Below are 19,525 nucleotides of genomic sequence, written 5' to 3'. Positions count from 1 at the left end.
CCGGCAATGGCACACCCATGCATGTACCGGAGGACTGCATAGTCATAGTTCGGCCATATAGTGACTCCGTTGCGTCGAGGTGAGGGTTTGCTGGAGATGAATTATCTGGGGTTCATTTATTGTCCGGCGAGAATTGTGATGATCGATATCAAATGATATTGTCTTAATTTTTTGAATCGTTTCTTGGTTTTGTTTATACGATGGTATTATATACGGACAGGATATCAACTATAAAAAATTATGATTTTTATAATCTTTGATTAATTGTTAGACCTGAAAGTGATATAAATATCTACAGTCTTCGATCGAGTGATAGAGTCTTCTATGAACTCAGTAAAAATTGAAGAGATCAGTTGTAAATCCTTGATTGAGAGACCAAATTTTTTGGCAGGCATTGCAGTAGAGTATGTTTGTCGAGCTTTTAGTATTGATTAAGATCATTTTCACTAGTGCATTAGCCATACAGAAATAAATTACCAATGCATCGTCATATTCTAGGTCTAAATACTTCGTCTCTTCCTTAAACACAATCGGTTGGTCTCCGTTGTGACGAAATCTTGACTCGTGACCCTCTGATTGTCACATCAATTTATCTTGAAAAGGGCCTTCCAATCTTTTTGATGTTTCGTGAACCCTAGGCAAAAACTTATGTATATGGATGGTTCTTTTGAATTAATTCTTCGATATGTTCCTTTAAGTTATAGTTATCTTCAGTATTGTGCCCATAGTCTTGATGAAAATGATAGTATTTAACTATATTCATTTTAGATGGAGATGTTTTTATGGGACATAGTGTCCACAAGATATATTTCCCTCGAATTTACATAAATACCTCGGTATGGGAGGTGTCGAGTAGAGTGAAATCCCATTCATTAGGTATTCAATCACTTTTCGATCTATTATTTTATGATTTTTCTATGGGGATTTATTGCTATGGCCTTTTCTCCTTTTCTTTTTTTTTGTTTAGTTTTCTCTTTCTAGCAATTACGGACTCAACCATTATATGGCAATTTGCCTCTTGTAGAAGTTTCAAAAACGTAGTTGGAGGTTGAGAAGTGACTTTGTAATATGGTGATTTACCTTTTGTAGAAGTTTCAAAAATATAGTTAAAGGCTAAGAAATGATTTTGTAAAAAAACCTTAAGCGCTAGAGCCTGCTAATATAGGGGTTGATGAGGATGGATGGTGTTAGATTAGTCACTAAGTTGACCTAATTATTAAATCTTTTTATATAATTCTCTAAGGATTTTTTTTCTCCTCTTGCCTAATTCAAATTCCTTAACCAAATATCCAAAGGAGGAAATTAACTCTAGAAAGAGTTTGACAAAACTTTCACATGCAGCTTCCCATAAGGTTATTGAGAAAGCCTGATACATGAGTAAGTCAGTGGTTCTAAATAACATCATTTGATACATGTCCAACCTCATGTGTTACGATCCTGACGACGTTGACTTACACTCGGTTCGATTTAAGATCGACCTCACATACACTTAGTTCCTACCCTTCATGCAAATTCATTATAATATCATCGTAGCAACGACATCGAGCAACTCCAGCTAAGGTTAGGCAACTACAACCTAACACCACATTGACAAATTAATACCAAACACGGGTTTCTCGACACCTAAAGTCCTGAAATGGTCCTCCTTGACCTCGCACAGAGCACACACCTAAGTTAAGTTGAAGAAGGAGGGGACAAGGTCTGACCAATTGAAGATGCAGGTGACTTGCTTCTTCTGTTTACGAGCAGACTTTGCTGGTCGTATAGGACAAGTTGTATGTTTTGTTGAGCAGTTCTACTTGTCATCATTGACTAGATGATTGCTGGGAGTTCTAAGTCGAGAGACTTGGTGGGCAGTTGTGGTTGCTGGCTCTCTCTCTCTCTCTCTCTCTCTCTCTATTTCTATAAAGCTTTGTCATGGAGATTGAGATTGGAGAGGAGAAAGAAGGCAAGCAAGCAAGACGATAGAAAGAGAGAGAGAGAGAGAGTTGTGGGAATGGGCCAAGTTATGTTGCTGTTCCTTGGGGTTTCTATGTGGCTTCTCGGCTGCTGTTGGATAACTCACTCAGGTATGTTTTACCTTCATTTTTTTGTTCGATAAGCATTCTTTTCTTTTGTTCTTGTTGATAGTTAAATATGAGGTGAAGTTAAAGTTGAGAAACCAGTTGTGTTATCTCAGGAAATTCTTCTCAGTTTGCTTTGTTCTTATATAGCCACTGAGTTTAGCGATTTCAACACTATACTGTTCAGAAATAGTATTTGCAAGTTTTCAATCAATGCAAAGGGCTAAGAGGAGACTTGCATGATAATTCATGGATTCTTAAGGCATTCAAATATGAAAATATAAATTAAAAGTGAGGAGGAGGGTGATAGAACACACTAAATATGATTCTCACGATGAGTGAAATGCATCAAAGATTATGTAAAGATGTATAAGAAAATTTGTGTTTGTAGTTTATTTGAAAATTTTAGTGAACTTAAGCAAAACAATGTTAGTCCTCATTAATCTTACGTTTGCTATTTTGTGTTTGTATAATATTATTTATTTTGTATGGTGTCAACTTCTTCTTCCCTTTCATTTTCTCTTATTTTGTTCTAACATAATAAAAAATATATTTTTAGAGCATCGAACCAAATAAGTCTATCTCGGAGTTATATTTTTATCATGAATTCTCTAAATTATTTCTTCGATACGGAGGAACTTCTTCTCACGACAAATAGCATTTGTGTCAAAGCCATTAAAATTAAGATGGTGTACGTACCGATTGAAGCTGTCACTGTTCATTCTGCAGCAGAAGCACTAGTCATCGGCGTAAACTATGGCTTGATTGGGGACGACCTCCCTTCCCCGGACAAAGTGATCGCCCTCTACACCTCCAGACGCATCACAAGGCTGCGGCTGTTCAACCCCAACGCCACGGTCCTCGAAGCTCTCCAGGGTTCCGCCATCGAGGTTATCCTCGGAACCTACAACGAAGAACTCCAACGGCTCAGCACCGACGCCTCCTACGCCGCCGACTGGGTTCAGACCAACGTCGCCCCCTACGCGAGCTCGGTCCGCTTCCGCTACATCAACGCCGGCAACGAGGTCATACCAGGAAAGCTAGCCAGCTACGTCCTCCCCGCCATGCGAAACCTCGACAGCGCACTCAGGGCCGCCAACCTCCACGTCCCGGTCACGACCGCCGTGGCCACGCAGGTGCTTGCCGTGTCGTACCCTCCGTCTCAGGGCGCGTTCTCCGAGTCCGCAGCGGGCGTCATGGCTCCCATAGCGGCGTTCCTGCAAGCGAAGAAGAGCCCCCTTCTCGTCAACGTGTACCCCTACTTCGCCTACGCCGGCAGTCCCCGTGACGTCCGGCTGGACTACGCTCTCTTCACGGCGCAGGACGTCGTCGTGCGAGATGGCTCGCTGGGCTACACGAACCTGTTCGACGCCATGATCGACTCGATGTACGCCGCGTTGGAGAAGAGCGGAGGAACGGACGTGGACATTGTGGTGTCGGAAACGGGTTGGCCGTCAGGTGGTGGCGGCGTGGGTGCGACGGTGGAGAACGCGAGGTTGTACAACAACAATGTGGTGGCGCACGTCGCGGGCAGCGGTGGGACGCCGAAGAGGCCGGGGAAGGCGACGGAGACGTACCTGTTTGCCATGTTCAACGAGAACCTTAAGCCTGAAGGCACGGAACGCAACTTTGGGCTGTTTCGGCCGGATATGCGTGAGGTGTATCATGTGAACTTGTCTCCTTGAGGCAAACGTATAAAGAACAATTTGTTATCATTGATGTACTACTAGAGGATGTCTGCTAATAAATATACAATTACAATTGAATCTCATCTTTATTTACTACAGAATTTTTTTTACTTTTAATTAAATATCTAATTATAATTTAAAAATGTTTTTAATTTGTACAATTATCCTTATTTATTTTTTAATCTAATAATGATGCACCAAATATACTTATCAAAAATTAAGAGTTTAAACTTCATCCCATAAATGTGCTATCTAATTTAACACATTTATCGTCAGAATCAAAGGATAAAAAACATTGTTCATCTTTGAGATTTGTTCCATGAATTCATACGAAGGTTGATCGTTGAAAAATCTCATGGGACAAATGTGTTTCGTCATGTCATAAAATGTACTTGACTTGCTTGAAGTTGAAAATTCAAAATGATAAATCTTAAAAATATTAGATAGCGTACCTGATAAAAGATGGCAATGTTTTGGAATCAAATCTTATCTTTACCAATAAGCTTTGCAAAATAAAATAAAATAAATAGGAAGAAGATATTTGGAAACTGAATATAATCTAAAAGTTTAGATTCTCCTTTCTTTCACAAGTTACAACAAACATTAATCAAACAATAAAGAATAATTAAACTGATTCCTTTTCCACCAACCAGAGATCTCGTTGTCGATACTATGAGTTTGCAGCTTGATGATGAGTTCCGTTTACATATTAAGATAAGCTTGATTGCCATTCTATTTGCAAGTAACTGCAATCAAACAATCCTCGAACACAGTTTAAAGCAGCTCGACGATGCTCCAATAATGGATTCGCAGCACAGTCTTGCTTCGTTTTCCTTGGCATTCTCCGTGAGACACTCTTCCATTTTGATTCAAACTCACAAGCTGCAAGGGAAGCAAGCAAACAGTGATTCGAGGAAGTCCAGCAAAACACAATGAATAAAGTAACAAAGTTTTGGTCCCTCAACTTGCAATGATGTAGTTAACTATGAAAAATAGGGAGAAAACTTAGTTTCAGTTTCCATCCCAAGTAAGATGGAATTAATTTCTTACTGATGTTCTACAATCATTGCAAACAGTAAGGACAAACTTCTAATAATAACAAAATGTAGTTTTTGCCAGGATTAGCAAGACAAATAATTACCAAAATATAAATTTTAGATTATCGAAGCAGTAATACTTCTAGTTCAATATTCTGACGTTTGATTGCCCATTTTTTACTTGGAATTTTTACTCCTTATCTGTTGAAATTACAATAAAACACTAATAAACCTTTAATACTGCACCACAGTGAACCTACACTTACACAGAGTACTTGCACCGGTAGTAACAAGTAACCAGCAAGGCTACTGAGATTTTTGTTGTCGAGTTGAAGTAGGTGGCCCAACTTACTGCAATAGTTCATTCTGATTCAGACAATTTCAGCTATTGAATAGAGCATGGTACTTCATTGTCTGGAGAGTAGTGCTATGGAAACTGCTAATGATTTTTCTGATGGCACATAAGCTTAGTGGAATTTAGATATAAGACTTTTTTAACTCTCCTGATAGGAATAATCAATAAATGGCAAATAGTCATAGACCAAGATAAAATTCCTAACAAAATCACAAGCTTTAGTGAAATATTTTAGGAATCTTTCTTTCAAAGTAATTTTTTAAGTTCCAACCATGGTGATCCCAGTGATCTCAACTAGACAATCATTCTTGTCCAAAGACAAATGATGATCATCTCAACTACTTTATTCTTCTGATATTGAGCCTGCTCTTAACTGAGAAACCCTATGAAGTTGGGAGGAGCTTGATCTTAATAAGCAGAATGTATATCCACATTCTTCAAGTTATCAGAAAGGATGTGGAGTCAAATATATATGAATGATGAATACTCGGAGGGGACTGATTTTGTGTCTAATCATCTTTATAGAGAACACGTGAAGAAGATGAAATGAACAAAATGTGCTCAGTGATAAGAAGACATAAAGGAAGAAACAAAGCTCTTTACCTTCACTTCGGTCCTTAAATCCTCGAATAATACATGCAAGGGTCCAAGGCCTTCCAGCAGAGCATGCTTTTGCTCCACCTTTTAATATGCCATTATGTTGCTTCAATCTGCAGAATTGTTGGCAACTTTAAATAAATTAGAAAATGACGGTGACACTGAAAGTAACCAAATCACAGTATTGATTGGCATATATTTTTGTCATATAGAATTGTTACAGGTTAAAGGGCATGCAAACTATTACTTCAGGATTATAATAAATTTAAATCTATAATGAAATTGCAAAATATTATGAAATTGACGACTTAAAATGGTTATCCATTCTTTATTTTATGATGCAGTCTAACTAATATTGCAAAAAAAAAAAAAAAATTCTTTGCTATTCGAATGAAGATTACAGTCCCTACACTCTCAAATAGTTACTTCTTCTAATGTGGTTACAGAACTTACTATCAAGTGCAACTAGTCCAAGGTGGTTGAACACAGCATAAACAAATTTATGCAAACTTCAATCTAGCCAATTTTCCTACCATGGGACTAATCAATGACCAAAAAGGAGATATGATCGAGTCAAATTCCAAAGTTTATGTCATCAGAATAATAACTATTTTACTGAAGATGAGTTTCCTAATGTTCACCTAGACCATTTATGACATCCAACTCTCACAAGCTAAGACAATACCTTAATTTCTAAGGTAGCCTAGTACTTTCTGTGCCATAAATAAATAGTTACTTTCATAAGGTCCATAAATATAAGCCGACAAAAGTATAAACAACAAGCTTTTAAGAACTTTCATGGGGTTGATTAATGACCAAAATCTCCAGGAAGTAAAAATGTGTACTGATTTTAAAATTGTTTTTCAAGCCACATCATCCAACCTCCCTAAAGGGGTGAACCCAATGATGAGGCTCCTGCACCAATATAGGATCTAGAAAGGATCAACATATGCAACCTTACCAGTTATTTTCATGGCTCAAACTGTGGTCACCTAGGTCACAAAAAGTAATCTTATCAGTGTGTACCAAGATCTATCCTCATAATCTGACATCTAACTGTACACATCTAATGAATGAGACGAAGTAAACAAACATGTTTAAGCATAGTAGTTGCTAAAGACTCCACCATTAATGATTTTTTTTTATTTCTTAGAATGGTCAATAAAATAAGCATGACAGCTCACAAGCTCATTCTACATTCATAATCTATGGAGTGAAATTATCCATCACAACAATGGGGAAAATGACCAGCTTTGTGCAAGGTAGCAACCAAATGCTGACCTCCCACCAGGCAGAAATGCTCTACCATCCAAGGAAAGGATGATAGCAGGAACACTGAATTTTTATTTTTAATATATTGTGCTGAAATAGTAAGCTTTGCTTATTCAATCATTCATGTGCACATATATGGTTGTTTCTTCAAGCAAAGCTTCTAAAAGTTTAATGCATTCTCTGAGCTACAATTCTTTTCATTCTTGCCAAATAGCCTTTTAAGAATTTGGCCTTGCTAATTCAAAATGGCTATATTGATGCTCCAACTAGAAGATCTAGATTTCATAAAATATAAGCACCTGATATGACAAACAAAAAAGAACCATAATGTGATTTGGCTTATGAGAGCCAAATTACATCAATGTAAATTTTCTGCGGCTTTAAATTTCACTGGTACTAAATATGCTTTTTTTTTGCTGCAAGCAGCAGTTTTCTGCAATTTGGAGCTATCCAAGTCCAGATTTGATCGGTTTGATTGTGTACATGACAGACCCTTAGTTACAGATCCTCAATTTAATTAACATAAGAGAATCAATCTAAATCAATATCAAGACCAAATCATTCAAAAATAACAAGTTGCAGATCTCCTCCTTGCAAAATAGGAAGACCGCCGGAGCTCCCATCAACAAAGACAGATCATTGACACAAAAGCACATACTTTTCATGTCCATCATTTGACATAGAAGAGCACATCAATTTCCTTGTCAATCAACCGCAACACAATGGTTTCAGATGATGCTACAACAGGTCCATCATTTAAAAAAAAAAATGTTTCTCATGGAGATCTCATAATCCATAATCAAGTCATGAAGTTTCCATTACAGTGTAAACGCATATCATACATCCGGATCCTGTGGCATGGTCAATCTAGTATGATTGAGGTAACAGAAACTGAAGTTGTGGACAAAATTGGAACATGACTATAATATAACTTCCAGTTAAAATTATCAAGATTTTCATTCAAATATCTAACAAGCTTTCTTTCAAGGAGAAAGCTATATAAAGATCTCAAACGAATAAATACATCCGTCCACTCTATTATCAGAGGAGATCAAAACCTCCAAACCAGAAGGGAGTTGTCCTTCCCAAAACATGTCAGATTTGGTAGCACGAGCAAAATTAGCTAGCCGATGCTCCCTGTAAATGTTAGCAATTCTACTTTCCTCAAAGCCATTAATTCCTGGAATTACATTGCTAATATCGGGGCAAGCGTTTGATCCACGACGTTAGCAACCAAATGGGGGCGTTAAGGTGCGAGTTATTTCAGCTAAATCAATCGAAATCCCCCACCCCAACAAATGAGAAAGGAAGAATAGAACAATACCGGCGTAAGAAGTTGGTGGTGACACCCACATAAGTCCGCGGCAGGCGGGATGAGACGATCAGATAGACCGACCACCCAACGTTCTTGGGACGCTGCTGTTTTCCACCTCTCTTCTTGTTGTGGTGGTTGCGGAGGAGGGAGGATGAGGTCGAGGACAGCGAAGAGGGCGACAACGCCGTGGAAGAGGTTGGCGTGCTTTTGGTGTGAATTGGGCGAGAACCTTTTACGGATCGAAGCGTGGACGAAAGCCTCATCGTCGTTGATGGCCGTGCGACGGAAGGACTTGGCTTTGTTTTGGGGAGAACTCCCGTGGCCTTGTGGGAAGCCAAACCACATAAAGAAAATGATGCTGGGAAGGTAATGTCAGGAATAGCGCGCTACCGCAACTGCGTTATTGATCGGACCATCGTTTTAATAATAAATATTATATATATATATATATATATATAACTTTTATAATTATGATAATATATTTGGAAAAAACTTCGCCTGGTTGTAATTATGAAAATTACTTAGAAAAGGGGCGTTTTTTCCTAAATAAATAAATATACCTTTGACCTTTTAGACGATTTTGTATTAAATTAGATCAAATTGAATCGAGCCAATCTGATTCGATCTTCTCCCCTTCTAGAAGGGAGGAAGAAGAGGGCAGCCTGTGGATCACAACTTGAACCGGGGTTGACCTGAATCATCCATTGATCAAATCCGTTTCAAGAAAATTTGAAGAAAAAAAAAGATTGGAATGGCGGAGTAAATATAAATTTTATAAAAATACACTTAGGCAAATTTTCAATAAACGGACATCATCCGAATTAGTGAATTTTTTTTAGGTTAATTTCCCTAATAATAATTTGTTATGATATGTGATAAATATTATTCTTTAATTTTTTTCTTTATTCTTTACTCTTTCATCTTTTTTTTCTCCCTCCTCTTCCACCTTCCCTTAGTTTTCCTTTTTTTTTTTTTTTATCAAAAAAACAGAGAAAATTATATTACTTCAAAAAGATAATACATCATGTGCCTTATAATAATAAATCATCATCCATCTAAAATTGGACCTAGAAGTCCCAACAAAAATTAAATCAGAAAGGATTCCAACATGATCAACTCCAACAATGATAAATATTTTCCATGGAGATCAAGTTTATAGCTCATCAATCAAGCAACCCTTTGGTCCTTCCTTGATGTCTATCGTGACACCCCTTGTTCTCATTAAATCTACCTTCTGCCAAACCATAAGTGTCATTAGAGAATCTAATAATAAAGTCCAATCCATCAATCTGTCGTATTACATGAAATAAACCATCAGTATTATGTCACTCATATTCTCATATCCATTTAATTATGTTTGTGGAAGAAAAATGAATCATTGCTTTACTAAAATTAACATCCAAACAAGATTTATCCAAACAAATTGCCCCCTTCAACCTCTTTTTCTACCATTTTTCTCTCTTCGTCATGTCTCTCTTCTCCTCTATCTCTATCTCTGCTTTTGTTTTGCCAGTGCAATCAGTCTCATCCATCTTCTTGTATTATCTTCTACTTTTCTCGCTCTCTTTCACCCTTTTCTTTTTCTTCTATCAGCAGATCTTTCCCATAACTGAAAATTTTTACAAGCACTAAGAGGCTGCCATGGGATTACATCATTAGCTATCACTATTTAGTAACATGGCCAACAGCTATTAATACATTATAAAGATAATGACCGACTCCTCTTTATGTAGAGAGAGGACTGTTGATCCTCCCTTACCCCAGAATGACAGGAAGCTTGTGCACTGCATGCTCTTTCTTACAATGACTGGCTGAAAGAAAATTGGGTTCAAGCCTTACGGCAGTGTATCCTCCGCAGACAGTTCGCAATCCTCTTGTGAAGCAATTTGATGCATGCTGCTGCAGGGAAGTTGCCATTGTATCAGAAGTATTTCTTCGTTGAATCTGTGTATAATGATGGAGCGTCTTCCCAATGCATGTAGGTTTGTGGCTTTATATATGTACATGATCTGTGCAATGAACTGGAGAAATATTAGAAGTCCACACCACTGTTAAACTGAACAGAGAAGGAAGGCCTGCCAATAGAGATGAGGGGGGTTTCCACTCTAATAACTATTCCGGACTTCCTAGCATTTCCATTCCACTTGGATCTCCCGAACTGCGAGTTGCAAGGATAAAAGCATATATTAGACCAAAACTAATCTTGTCCTTCTTAACATGTTGGTTAATACTTCGAGGGAAATCAATACAGTGCATGATGAGCATTGAATGTTCCCAAATTCGAAGACAATAAATTTCAAGCTCATTCCTATCAAATTTCAAGAAAATGACTTGTGCTCGACTCTTAGTAAATTATAACTCATTAATTAGGTGGTTGAGGGATTCAATGTACAAGGGATTTATAAAACGAGAAGGAAGGAAGATTGGTGGGGCATTCTTGTTTTTGAAACCTTATCAAACTTATGTATTTTGAACTACTAACTCTTAGTTATCTCTTGAAAATGAGAAAGTTCTCTTTTTGTTTCTCTCATATCGCACTTCTTTTTTCGCTCTTTTCTTCTCTCTTGTTTCACATCAGAAACGCACGATATGCAGTAACTTCAAAAAAGACTCCTACCACTTCTATCTGTGAGAATTTCAAAACCACAACCAAGAACAATTAACTTACAGCTATAGATGCAAAGGCAACTGGATGAGACATAACAGAACAACCACAGCTTAGACTAAGTCTCTCGTCCATAGAACGTATGAGCTCTGCTTGCAAACCAGGATTGCTTCCTCCAAATGTGGGGCATAAGCTGGCAATAAGAAAAGAAGTACAAATAAGTGAAATAAATTTTCTATGTGAAAATTTAGCTAAAACTTCAATCAGATTACAATTTCACCAACGACAATTAGCACACTGAGAACATACAAAAGGCCGGTTCATATGGCACAAAAGGATTTACTGCTGGGGTATGGCAATTCAGGCATGATCCATATATTGACTGATGTCATTTTGGTTGTATTAAGAACAGTAAGTGCAACCAAACTAAAAAGACCCACCAAATCTTAGTAGGGAATAATTTTATCAAGCACCATAGCAATAAAGTTAGTGATATATCTATCATTCCAAAATAGGGTGTACCCATTGCACGAGGTCTAGGGAAGATCAATGATTTATCTGTCATTATATTATACATTTATTTCCAGGTGGTGACAGCATATGTATGGAAAGGGTGTGCGGTAGCATGAATTTCCATCATTATAGCCTAAATTAAAAAACTACATCATAAACCTAAATGAATATCCAGCAAAAGTTGGAAAGGAATATTAAATCAAGTTTTGCATATAAAACCATCTGACCAAACTAAGCACAACAGTAAAAAGATAATTTCCTAAATGGGAGAAGCAAATAGTCATGGTAATGCAAACTCTATCATTTAAAAGTTTCCAGATGTTGCTAGGAAAACTTCATTGTAATGGTTCAGAGATTCAAACAGATATGAGAGGAAGCAAAGTATAGCAAACAAGAAGCCTAGCGGAAAGCCACCCATGACCTTTGCCAAGCAATAAATTCCCTTTGGATCGGTTTCCCATATTAGATGGGCAAAATACTAAGCATTGTTTGGCCATACACATAAACAAAGTCCGAAGATAACTATTTAGTGGTTCCTAAGCACCAAGATGAGCTTCCATAAAAATGGCAATCCAACCATGCATAACTTATCCACACTATTCTCAGAAAGAAAGAAAACGTCAGCTGCAAAGGAAGATGAATAAAGATAAACATCATCTAAAATCAAATAATTTTATCTCGTCCATTTTTTAACCAGCACCTACATCTGCATTGTCCAAAGAAAAATATATTTGCATATTCTTTGAAGTTTTTATTGCCAATAGCAAAATGCCAGTCACTCAGAAATGGCAAGCTAAGGTGCAGTTTAAGATACTGACGGAGATGAACCAGACGTATACATTTTTAAACATATAAAACAAGATAAGTAAAGACTATATTTTAGCACTCAAGTTTATGTTAATCAAACATCCAATGAATGAAGCGTGCATTGAATTAGCAAGCTAAGGTGCAGTTCCATGATACTGATAAGGCATGAAAAAATGTAACAATTTTTAATCATCCTCAAACTTAAATGTCAACTATATTTAGCTTAGGATACTATTAAATCATACATGTAATAAATCAAGGACATTTTATCATTTAAGAAGGCATCAGTGTGTTCAAATATAACATAGACTTCTCCAAAAGCAACTAGAGTATAGGTTAATTATAACATAATCATAACAAAGAAGTATTGGGCAACACTGGGGAAAAAAGTGAATTAAGTATCATCATATTTTAAGAAATTATTGCCAATAGTATGTTAAAAATGAAAAGATGTCTGGCAGAAGTAGTTATTTGCAACCTGAATTGGATGGTTGGTTGTAACATGAGACCAGATCTCTTCCAAGCTAAATCTTGTACAACCCCAAGTGAAAATGATTTATCAGGCCACTGAACCATTGGAATAATACGAGTGCCACTTTTATTCTGCAAGGAATCAGAGAAAACTGTTTGAAGCCAAAGGGTAAGCAACATCATCGGGCTTGAAAAGAAATTTCTTAATAAACTGAAGCAGGAAGTAGTAAGCACAGTGACACTTTAAAAACAAGACAGAAGCAAAAAATTGGAAAATTCAGTTAAAAAGGATACCACCTAAAATACAGTAACTGAGAAATGTGTAAACAATATAGCATAATACTGCATAACTATTTCTGTTTATTGTAAGGTAGTCACAAACATGAGACTCTTGATCGATGTTGGAAAACTAAGATCATAATAAACTCATTTTGCCATCTTCAGAATTCAAGTATGAAATTTGATGAGTCAACCGGGTGATTTTGACAAGTCAAGACTTTTGACGACAGTTTAAAGATAGATGTCTGATGGTAAATGCCAGAAATTAAAGCAAGAAATCAGAGGTCAAAGTGCTATCTGGAAAGTGGACAGATAAGAGGGAACACTAATCATTATTTGTTTTTTCATCTAGTTAGCATCCTTCTGTAAAATGAAAGACCTGATGGTGTTCACCTATATATAGAATCCATAACTCGAGTTTTAAGGCAATGTTATGATATTTCATGAATAAAAATATCTAGGACAGATATGCCTTATTTTATATGTTCCTTTTAACTTCTTTTCCCTTATTCTATTCCCTCTTTCAAATTATTGTCTTCTACTCCCCTTCATTCTAGACCCTGCCATGGTCCAATTCGAACCAGAACCTCAACGTTTTGGCGGTTCCAAACCGAACCGGAAAGGGATTGTTCTGGTTCCTGGAATCTAAAACTGGCAGAAACAGTTTTGATTCAATTCCGAACCAGCTAGAAAAAAAAAAAAAAAATTCAATTCCGAACCAGCTAGAAAAAAAAAAAAAAAAAAACCTAAATGTCCCTGCAAATGATGAATCTACCCCTTTCCAATAGTTCAATAAATGGTTAATTGGATGGGAATTTTGAAAAAATCAAAAAAATTGAGATAGGCAGTTTCAGTTCAGAATCAGAACTGGAACTGACAGTTCTTGAACCGGAACAGCTTGGAACTGGTTCGGTTCCGGTGCCAAATTCGATGGAGCCGGAACCGCCGGTTTTGGAACTAGGACTACTTCATTCTCCATTTGCTTGTTGTTCCATTTACTACAAAAGACAACCACCATGAGTGATGGATCTGTGCTCCAACAAGGCACAAGGTTCCATGATTGCATCAGTAACTCAAATGCTAACAAGACAACTCTAAGATCACCAATCAAGTCATGAAGTTTTTCTAATTGAAAGATTAAGGTGGTGTTTTGACTTATTCCTTGAGATGAATCGACTAGGCAAAATTGCAGCCACACTATTGATTCAGGCTCTTCTCTAACTCAATTGATTTTGTAACTTAGTGACAATAAAGATAACCTAGATCTCCAACATTGCTCTTTAGGCAGTAAATTGCAAATCTTAGGAAGAAAAACCAGTTTCTTAGTAAGAAAACTACTAAGATTTTCTACAAAATTTGAGACATTAGGGCAACCTTGCAAGTGAAGCTGAATTTTGTTTCTCCAGGATATTGACTTTGAGCCTGAAGCAACCCACCAAAAACAGGAAGGAAAGCACTAGTGGTCAGCCCCTCACCAGCCACATATGTTAGTTGCCCATTTGGGAACTGCAAATCCATGAATGTCTGGAAAACAAAACAATCAAAGATATTAAGCAGAGTGTGTCTATAGTTCCATCAATTTGCATGAAAGACTTCAAACACGAAAAAGATATTGATGTGGGTCATAATGCTTGGCATAACATCTATATATCTCTTATTAAATTATATCAGAAATTGAGAATTGAAATGGGACTTACTGGTTACTGCTAAAGAACAATATGAGGAGTGAATTGTGATTGAAACGTTATTTCATAAAACAAGATTACATATGCCTCCTGCAGAACTCCATAGTTAGATATTGGCATATGTATCCTTCAGCAAGTCACAGGTTATTCTGTCTTCAATGGCCTACTTCAAACTTCATTTACATGATTATTGTGTGGATGCCCATGTCAAAGGCATTTACATGTTCTTTCAAGTTTTCTAGGTTTATATGTATTATTTCAATTTTTTACAAAAGAATATGTTGAAGCCTCAAGGAAGCATATTTTATTTTATAGAAAATAACCAATTGATGCGCTTGAACTATTTATAACAGTTAGTATTAATATTAGATGAATGATGATAATAAATATGTTCACCTAGTTTTTCATGCAGAGCAGGATTGAGTGGTTGCAACACAAACAAACATCATATTTGAGCTTCATAATATCTCAACTCATCTATACGTGTGCAAAGATGCACAAGGAGATCATTCAAAATGAAAAGATGATTTACCAAATAAGCAGAAAAGGAAACAATGAGTCAAGTATTAATAGAAGCATCAGAAGAGGCTAAAACCTTACAATAAATACAGACACCACAATAGAACTTACGCAAACCAATGGGTTAAGACAGATCATTGACATCAACAACCATCGCCTATGCTTTGACCATAGAGCTGGACACAAGGAATGCATTCCATTCTGTAAACAAATTGCAATATAAGTATTTTTATAAGGATGATAAGAAGAAAATATTAGTTTCCATTGATAAAGGTACCAAGTATCTTAATTTTTATTGAAAAAGGCACGAAGTATATTGATTTTGATGGATAAGTGCAACCAGAGGTAGCAATTATCTTCTATGGGAACAACCCACCAAAGCTACAGTTTACTACTATTAAAAGGAAAATTAGGACACTGAGGGCAAAAGAAACCATGGCAGACCTGATTACATGCAGATCAGGACATGTAAAAAAAAGTGTACACGGTAAGTTTCAACAGATAATAAAATAATGAATTAAAAACTTCAGCTTGCATAGCATTGATTGCAACGTAACAAATTTTACAAAATATTAAGTCAGAAGCTTTGTAAACTACGAAAACTAACCAGCTTCTGGATGATAGCAAATAATCAAAAGAAAAAATCTATTTACAATTCTTTTTTTATCAAAGAGCCAATAGGTTGAGGTTGCACTAGGTGGAGCAAGGGGAAACTTTGTGCAAGCAGGGGATTGAATCTACAACTAGGTACAGCAAAGCCATAAAAACAAAGAAAAGAAGAACAAATTACAGGACCAGTAAAGGAATATTTAGTATGTTTCAAGTATGCTAGATAAAGAGTTATGTTCTTGGAACAACAATGACATAGAACCAATCATACTACAATCAATAAAATCTGATAAGCATTAAGCAACTAGAGAGAAAGATGCTCATAAAAAGATGGACATGGAATAAATAACTCAAAAAAAAAAGTAAACTAGTGGGACAAATTCCAAATAAGATTTTTTTTTTTTTTACCTTATAGTCATAACCGTACCAAAGCAAGTGTTGCCTTGATAGATGAACAGGCAACAGAAGTGTAGTATTCCGGACAAATAGTACAGGACCAAGCTGGATGAGAAATAGAGTTGAACTCTCATTTCTTGAAGTGGACCCACCGTGTGATGCCTCTGCTCTCCATATGTCTCCCCTTGCGACCAATGAACTTTCAATGTCATTGGACATACTATCATATGTTGATGTAATATTAATGGTGCCCTGCATCATGTGTCACACATCAAAGTTAGCTTCTAACTAATGCATCATATATGACATAATGAGACTCAAAACTAATGTTCAGATCTCATAGCAGTATCATAGACTGATGAACCTTCTAAAAATATGACACATGATATTCATCTTAAAACAGAAACATCATTGCAGTATATTATCTGAGTAAAATAATTACAACAAAACAAAAGCATTCAGCAAGAAGATTGAATATTATGTTGGAGAAAATTTCCAGAGAATATAATAATGCCAGGAAAACATGTCTAACTCCTACATTAACTTCATGTTTACTTAATACAGAGAACAAAAGTGTACTATGGTGGAAGACCATCAAATTCCTTCTACATGATGAGAAAGAAAGAAGTTTATGTTATGACGTTTATTCTTACACAAAAAGTTTGTATTGTTGAGATAAGAATTTTGATATGGATGTCTGGAGTTGAAAAGAAGGAAAAGAAATATCATTGTTCATGAACATTTAGGCATCATTTTGTCAAGGAACAAAATGAGAGAGAATCGTCTAAGATGGTATGAACATGTGATTAGGAGATCTACGGTTCTAGTAGTTAGAAGAGGTAAAATGATTACCATTAGTAGTATGAAAAGAGATAGAGGAAAACCTAAAAATAGTTTAATAAAAACTACAAATAAAGATTCAAATACTCTTAACTTAATCAGACATGGATTTTGACATGCCTTAATAGTGGCAAAAGATCTATATAGCCGACCCAAATAGTTAGGACTTACAATTTTAAAAGAAAGTAGCATAAGGAGTAGTTATCAATTGAAGAATAAGGATCACGTCATCATATTTTCTTAATCAATTGTCAAAATCTTTAAATTAATAAAGGTCAGTTTGAAAAATAATTCGTAACACTCCGATTAGACCCACATTAGAAGTGCGCAAGATTAAGATTGACTTATAAAGGTCTGATGAGTATACTACTATTAACTTTAGCTTAAGCATTTTGATTAGTGGTTTAGGTTAAACAAAGTTGATAGGCCAATTAACCCATCAAGCCTCGATCGTGACATAATTAGCATCTCTTTGTTGGCTAAATTCAAATCAAGGTTTGCAAGTCAGAACTAATCCTACGATACAAGATCCCAGTCTGCAAGGGTCACAATAAGACGATATATAAACATTCAAAAGATTCTAAAAGTCATTATGAACAAGGGGAAATTATATATAAGAAGACAAATTTTTAGAGATTATGTAAATTTGTAAATATAAAAAATTATTTAAGATATGATATAACATGTTTTATAGGAAAGAGAACCTGTGATCCCAAACATGAGACCACAAGTCCACTAAATCCTAACCTGGCAAGCTATTCCCAAGATTAATCCCGCAACCCTTCCCTTCTCTCTCTCTCTCTCTCTCTCTCTCTCTCTCTCTCTCTCCATCCCATGGCTATCAAGGAATCCAATTTAGTGGTTGCTTAACCATCCGATGGTAGTCATAGGGCACAAATAACAAACAATAAGCTAGTGGGCCAACAACATATCTGAACTAACAAGTAATAAGCTAGTGCGCCCCTAACAACATATCTCAATTACCAGGTAATATATGAAATTTAGATAATTCTTTTTTTAATTAATGTATTACTTGAAGTCATATCATTGGCTACCTAAAGAAAATTGCCTTGTATAAATAGCTATTATCCTGTTACAGTTTGTCCACTTGAGTGTCTATCCTCGTCTTTAACTAAGATAGGCAACATTGGTATCAGGCAAACCAATCATATGATGAACAAAAACTTAAAAAATAATTTAGTATTGCAGACTATTCTTTTAAGCATCTTAGCTTGTTATATGCATCCAACCAATCAAAAGTAGCATGTATTTTATATGTATATGGAAAATCCAAGCATGTAATCGCTTTGTATCAGGTCAGAGTTTTTTTTTTTTTTTCCTATTTCAAAAGCAAATCAAAGTACGTATGATGGTTAAAAACACTTTTTTACTATGCATATAAGGTCAACTAAAGCAAAAGATCATTCCTTTTCTCTAAATGCACACTTTGCATAGGAGTTACCCCATTTCTATCACTTAATTCACCAAAAAAACAATTAGTCCAAAAAATTTCACGAAACCAACAAAGAAGAGAAAAAGAAAACAGCAAAAAATAAATGTTGTAAGCAACACCTGCGGTTTTTTGAAAGGTCCAGAAGTTCTCAACTCAAGCTCAACTCCATCATCATCATCTTCCAACCCATCCAAGCCTCCCACTGCTGCCACCGGCTCCAAGAACCCACGACCACCGAACTGTTCAGCGACCAAGCCAAACTCCTCGGCGGCGCCAGTGCCACCACTGCTGCGGCACGTCTCCACGTTCTCGTCCCTCTTCCTCGTACCATACAAATCCAAGCCTGTCACGGCCGTGCGCCTCTCATCCCCCTCCTCGTGCCGTAAAGGCACAGGCAGCTGCCTAAAGAACTGCTTGACGACGCCATGGACGCAGGCGCCGAACTCGGCGCCGGCCTGGCCGAGTCGGTTTCCGATGTCGAGGATGGCGGAGACGCCGTCAGCGGCGGCAGCGGCGGAAGGAGAAAGGACAGGTTCGAGCTTGTGGGGTGAGGTCCAGGGGAAGGTGGGCGGGGCGATGTGGGACTGGAGTAGGCCGTTGAAGCCCTGCGCGAGGCGATTGGCGAGGTCGAGGCCGTGGCGCTGCACTTCCTCCCACGCCTCGAAGGATCTCTCCACGAACATCTGCTAGGGTTTCCGAATCCCTCAGTGCGTTCTGTTCTCCTCCAAGGAAACAATCGGATTGAAAGGCGGGTTGGGGTTCGTAATGGGAGTGCGCTTTTGCTCCCTCCGACCTTTCTCGGTCCCATTGAAATAGAAGCATGAGTATTTCAATTTAATCGAACCACCCCGCAATTCATACGGAGTCGGGCACACACGTGTGGGCCCCCCTATCGGCCTTTGGGGTGGGTGGCTGCGTGTTGGTTCTTTGATGGTCTCTAATGGATTCACTTGTTGCAAGGATTTTAAGCGAATTCTTAAAGTTGAATAACAAAACAATCATAATATTTAAGAGAAAAAAA

The 19,525-nt window shown here is 37.0% G+C and overlaps 3 protein-coding genes across 4 annotated transcripts; 1 reads left to right on the top strand and 2 right to left on the bottom strand.

Annotated features, from left to right (window-relative positions):
• Positions 1 to 1,743: 1,743 nt before the first annotated feature.
• LOC103971037 (putative glucan endo-1,3-beta-glucosidase GVI) lies at positions 1,744 to 3,834 on the top strand. 2 transcript variants are annotated; one of them, XM_009384971.3, is made up of 2 exons: positions 1,744 to 2,069; positions 2,796 to 3,834. In XM_009384971.3, the coding sequence occupies exons 1-2, from the start codon at positions 1,817 to 1,819 to the stop codon at positions 3,746 to 3,748; spliced, it is 1,206 nt and encodes a 401-aa protein (XP_009383246.2). In that variant the 5' UTR covers positions 1,744 to 1,816; the 3' UTR covers positions 3,749 to 3,834. The 2 variants fall into 2 exon arrangements, with proteins under 2 accessions (XP_009383246.2, XP_009383245.2); XM_009384970.3 differs by having other exon boundaries at positions 1,753 to 2,069; positions 2,793 to 3,834.
• A 472-nt stretch (positions 3,835 to 4,306) lies between these two features.
• On the bottom strand, positions 4,307 to 8,720 carry LOC135613372 (structure-specific endonuclease subunit slx1-like). Its single transcript, XM_065110396.1, has 3 exons — positions 8,337 to 8,720; positions 5,747 to 5,853; positions 4,307 to 4,633 (listed from the first exon to the last, which is right to left on the bottom strand). Exons 1-3 carry the CDS (start codon positions 8,588 to 8,590, stop codon positions 4,461 to 4,463), a joined length of 534 nt encoding a protein of 177 aa, XP_064966468.1. The 5' UTR covers positions 8,591 to 8,720; the 3' UTR covers positions 4,307 to 4,460.
• A 1,236-nt stretch (positions 8,721 to 9,956) lies between these two features.
• Positions 9,957 to 19,295, bottom strand: LOC135614039 (uncharacterized). The gene is made up of 7 exons (XM_065111032.1): positions 18,624 to 19,295; positions 16,224 to 16,463; positions 15,318 to 15,407; positions 14,377 to 14,526; positions 12,731 to 12,855; positions 10,996 to 11,125; positions 9,957 to 10,485 (listed from the first exon to the last, which is right to left on the bottom strand). The coding sequence occupies exons 1-7, from the start codon at positions 19,185 to 19,187 to the stop codon at positions 10,360 to 10,362; spliced, it is 1,425 nt and encodes a 474-aa protein (XP_064967104.1). The 5' UTR covers positions 19,188 to 19,295; the 3' UTR covers positions 9,957 to 10,359.
• Positions 19,296 to 19,525: the final 230 nt, after the last annotated feature.

The sequence above is a fragment of the Musa acuminata genome, chromosome BXJ2-6 (genome assembly GCF_036884655.1).
Source record: "Musa acuminata AAA Group cultivar baxijiao chromosome BXJ2-6, Cavendish_Baxijiao_AAA, whole genome shotgun sequence".
NCBI classification, from domain to species: Eukaryota; Viridiplantae; Streptophyta; class Magnoliopsida; order Zingiberales; family Musaceae; genus Musa; species Musa acuminata.
The sequence above is the reverse complement of the archived record's forward strand: the minus strand, read 5'-3'. Positions and strand labels throughout refer to the sequence as shown.

What these genes read in the sequence shown, in the direction of transcription:
- LOC103971037 (XM_009384970.3), top strand. Translation starts at nt 1,817, where the DNA reads ATGATTGCTGGGAGTTCTAAGTCGAGAGACTTGGTGGGCAGTTGTGGT. An exon ending in CTGTTGGATAACTCACTCAG is followed by an intron (nt 2,070 to 2,792) that starts GTATGTTTTACC and finishes TTCATTCTGCAG; the next exon opens with CAGAAGCACTAGTCATCGGC.
- LOC135613372 (XM_065110396.1), bottom strand. Translation starts at nt 8,590, where the DNA reads ATGAGGCTTTCGTCCACGCTTCGATCCGTAAAAGGTTCTCGCCCAATT. An exon ending in ACCACCAACTTCTTACGCCG is followed by an intron (nt 5,854 to 8,336) that starts GTATTGTTCTAT and finishes ACAATTCTGCAG; the next exon opens with ATTGAAGCAACATAATGGCA. An exon ending in ATTTAAGGACCGAAGTGAAG is followed by an intron (nt 4,634 to 5,746) that starts GTAAAGAGCTTT and finishes CTTCCCTTGCAG; the next exon opens with CTTGTGAGTTTGAATCAAAA.
- LOC135614039 (XM_065111032.1), bottom strand. Translation starts at nt 19,187, where the DNA reads ATGTTCGTGGAGAGATCCTTCGAGGCGTGGGAGGAAGTGCAGCGCCAC. An exon ending in GACCTTTCAAAAAACCGCAG is followed by an intron (nt 16,464 to 18,623) that starts GTGTTGCTTACA and finishes CACATGATGCAG; the next exon opens with GGCACCATTAATATTACATC. An exon ending in GGTACGGTTATGACTATAAG is followed by an intron (nt 15,408 to 16,223) that starts GTAAAAAAAAAA and finishes ATTTGTTTACAG; the next exon opens with AATGGAATGCATTCCTTGTG.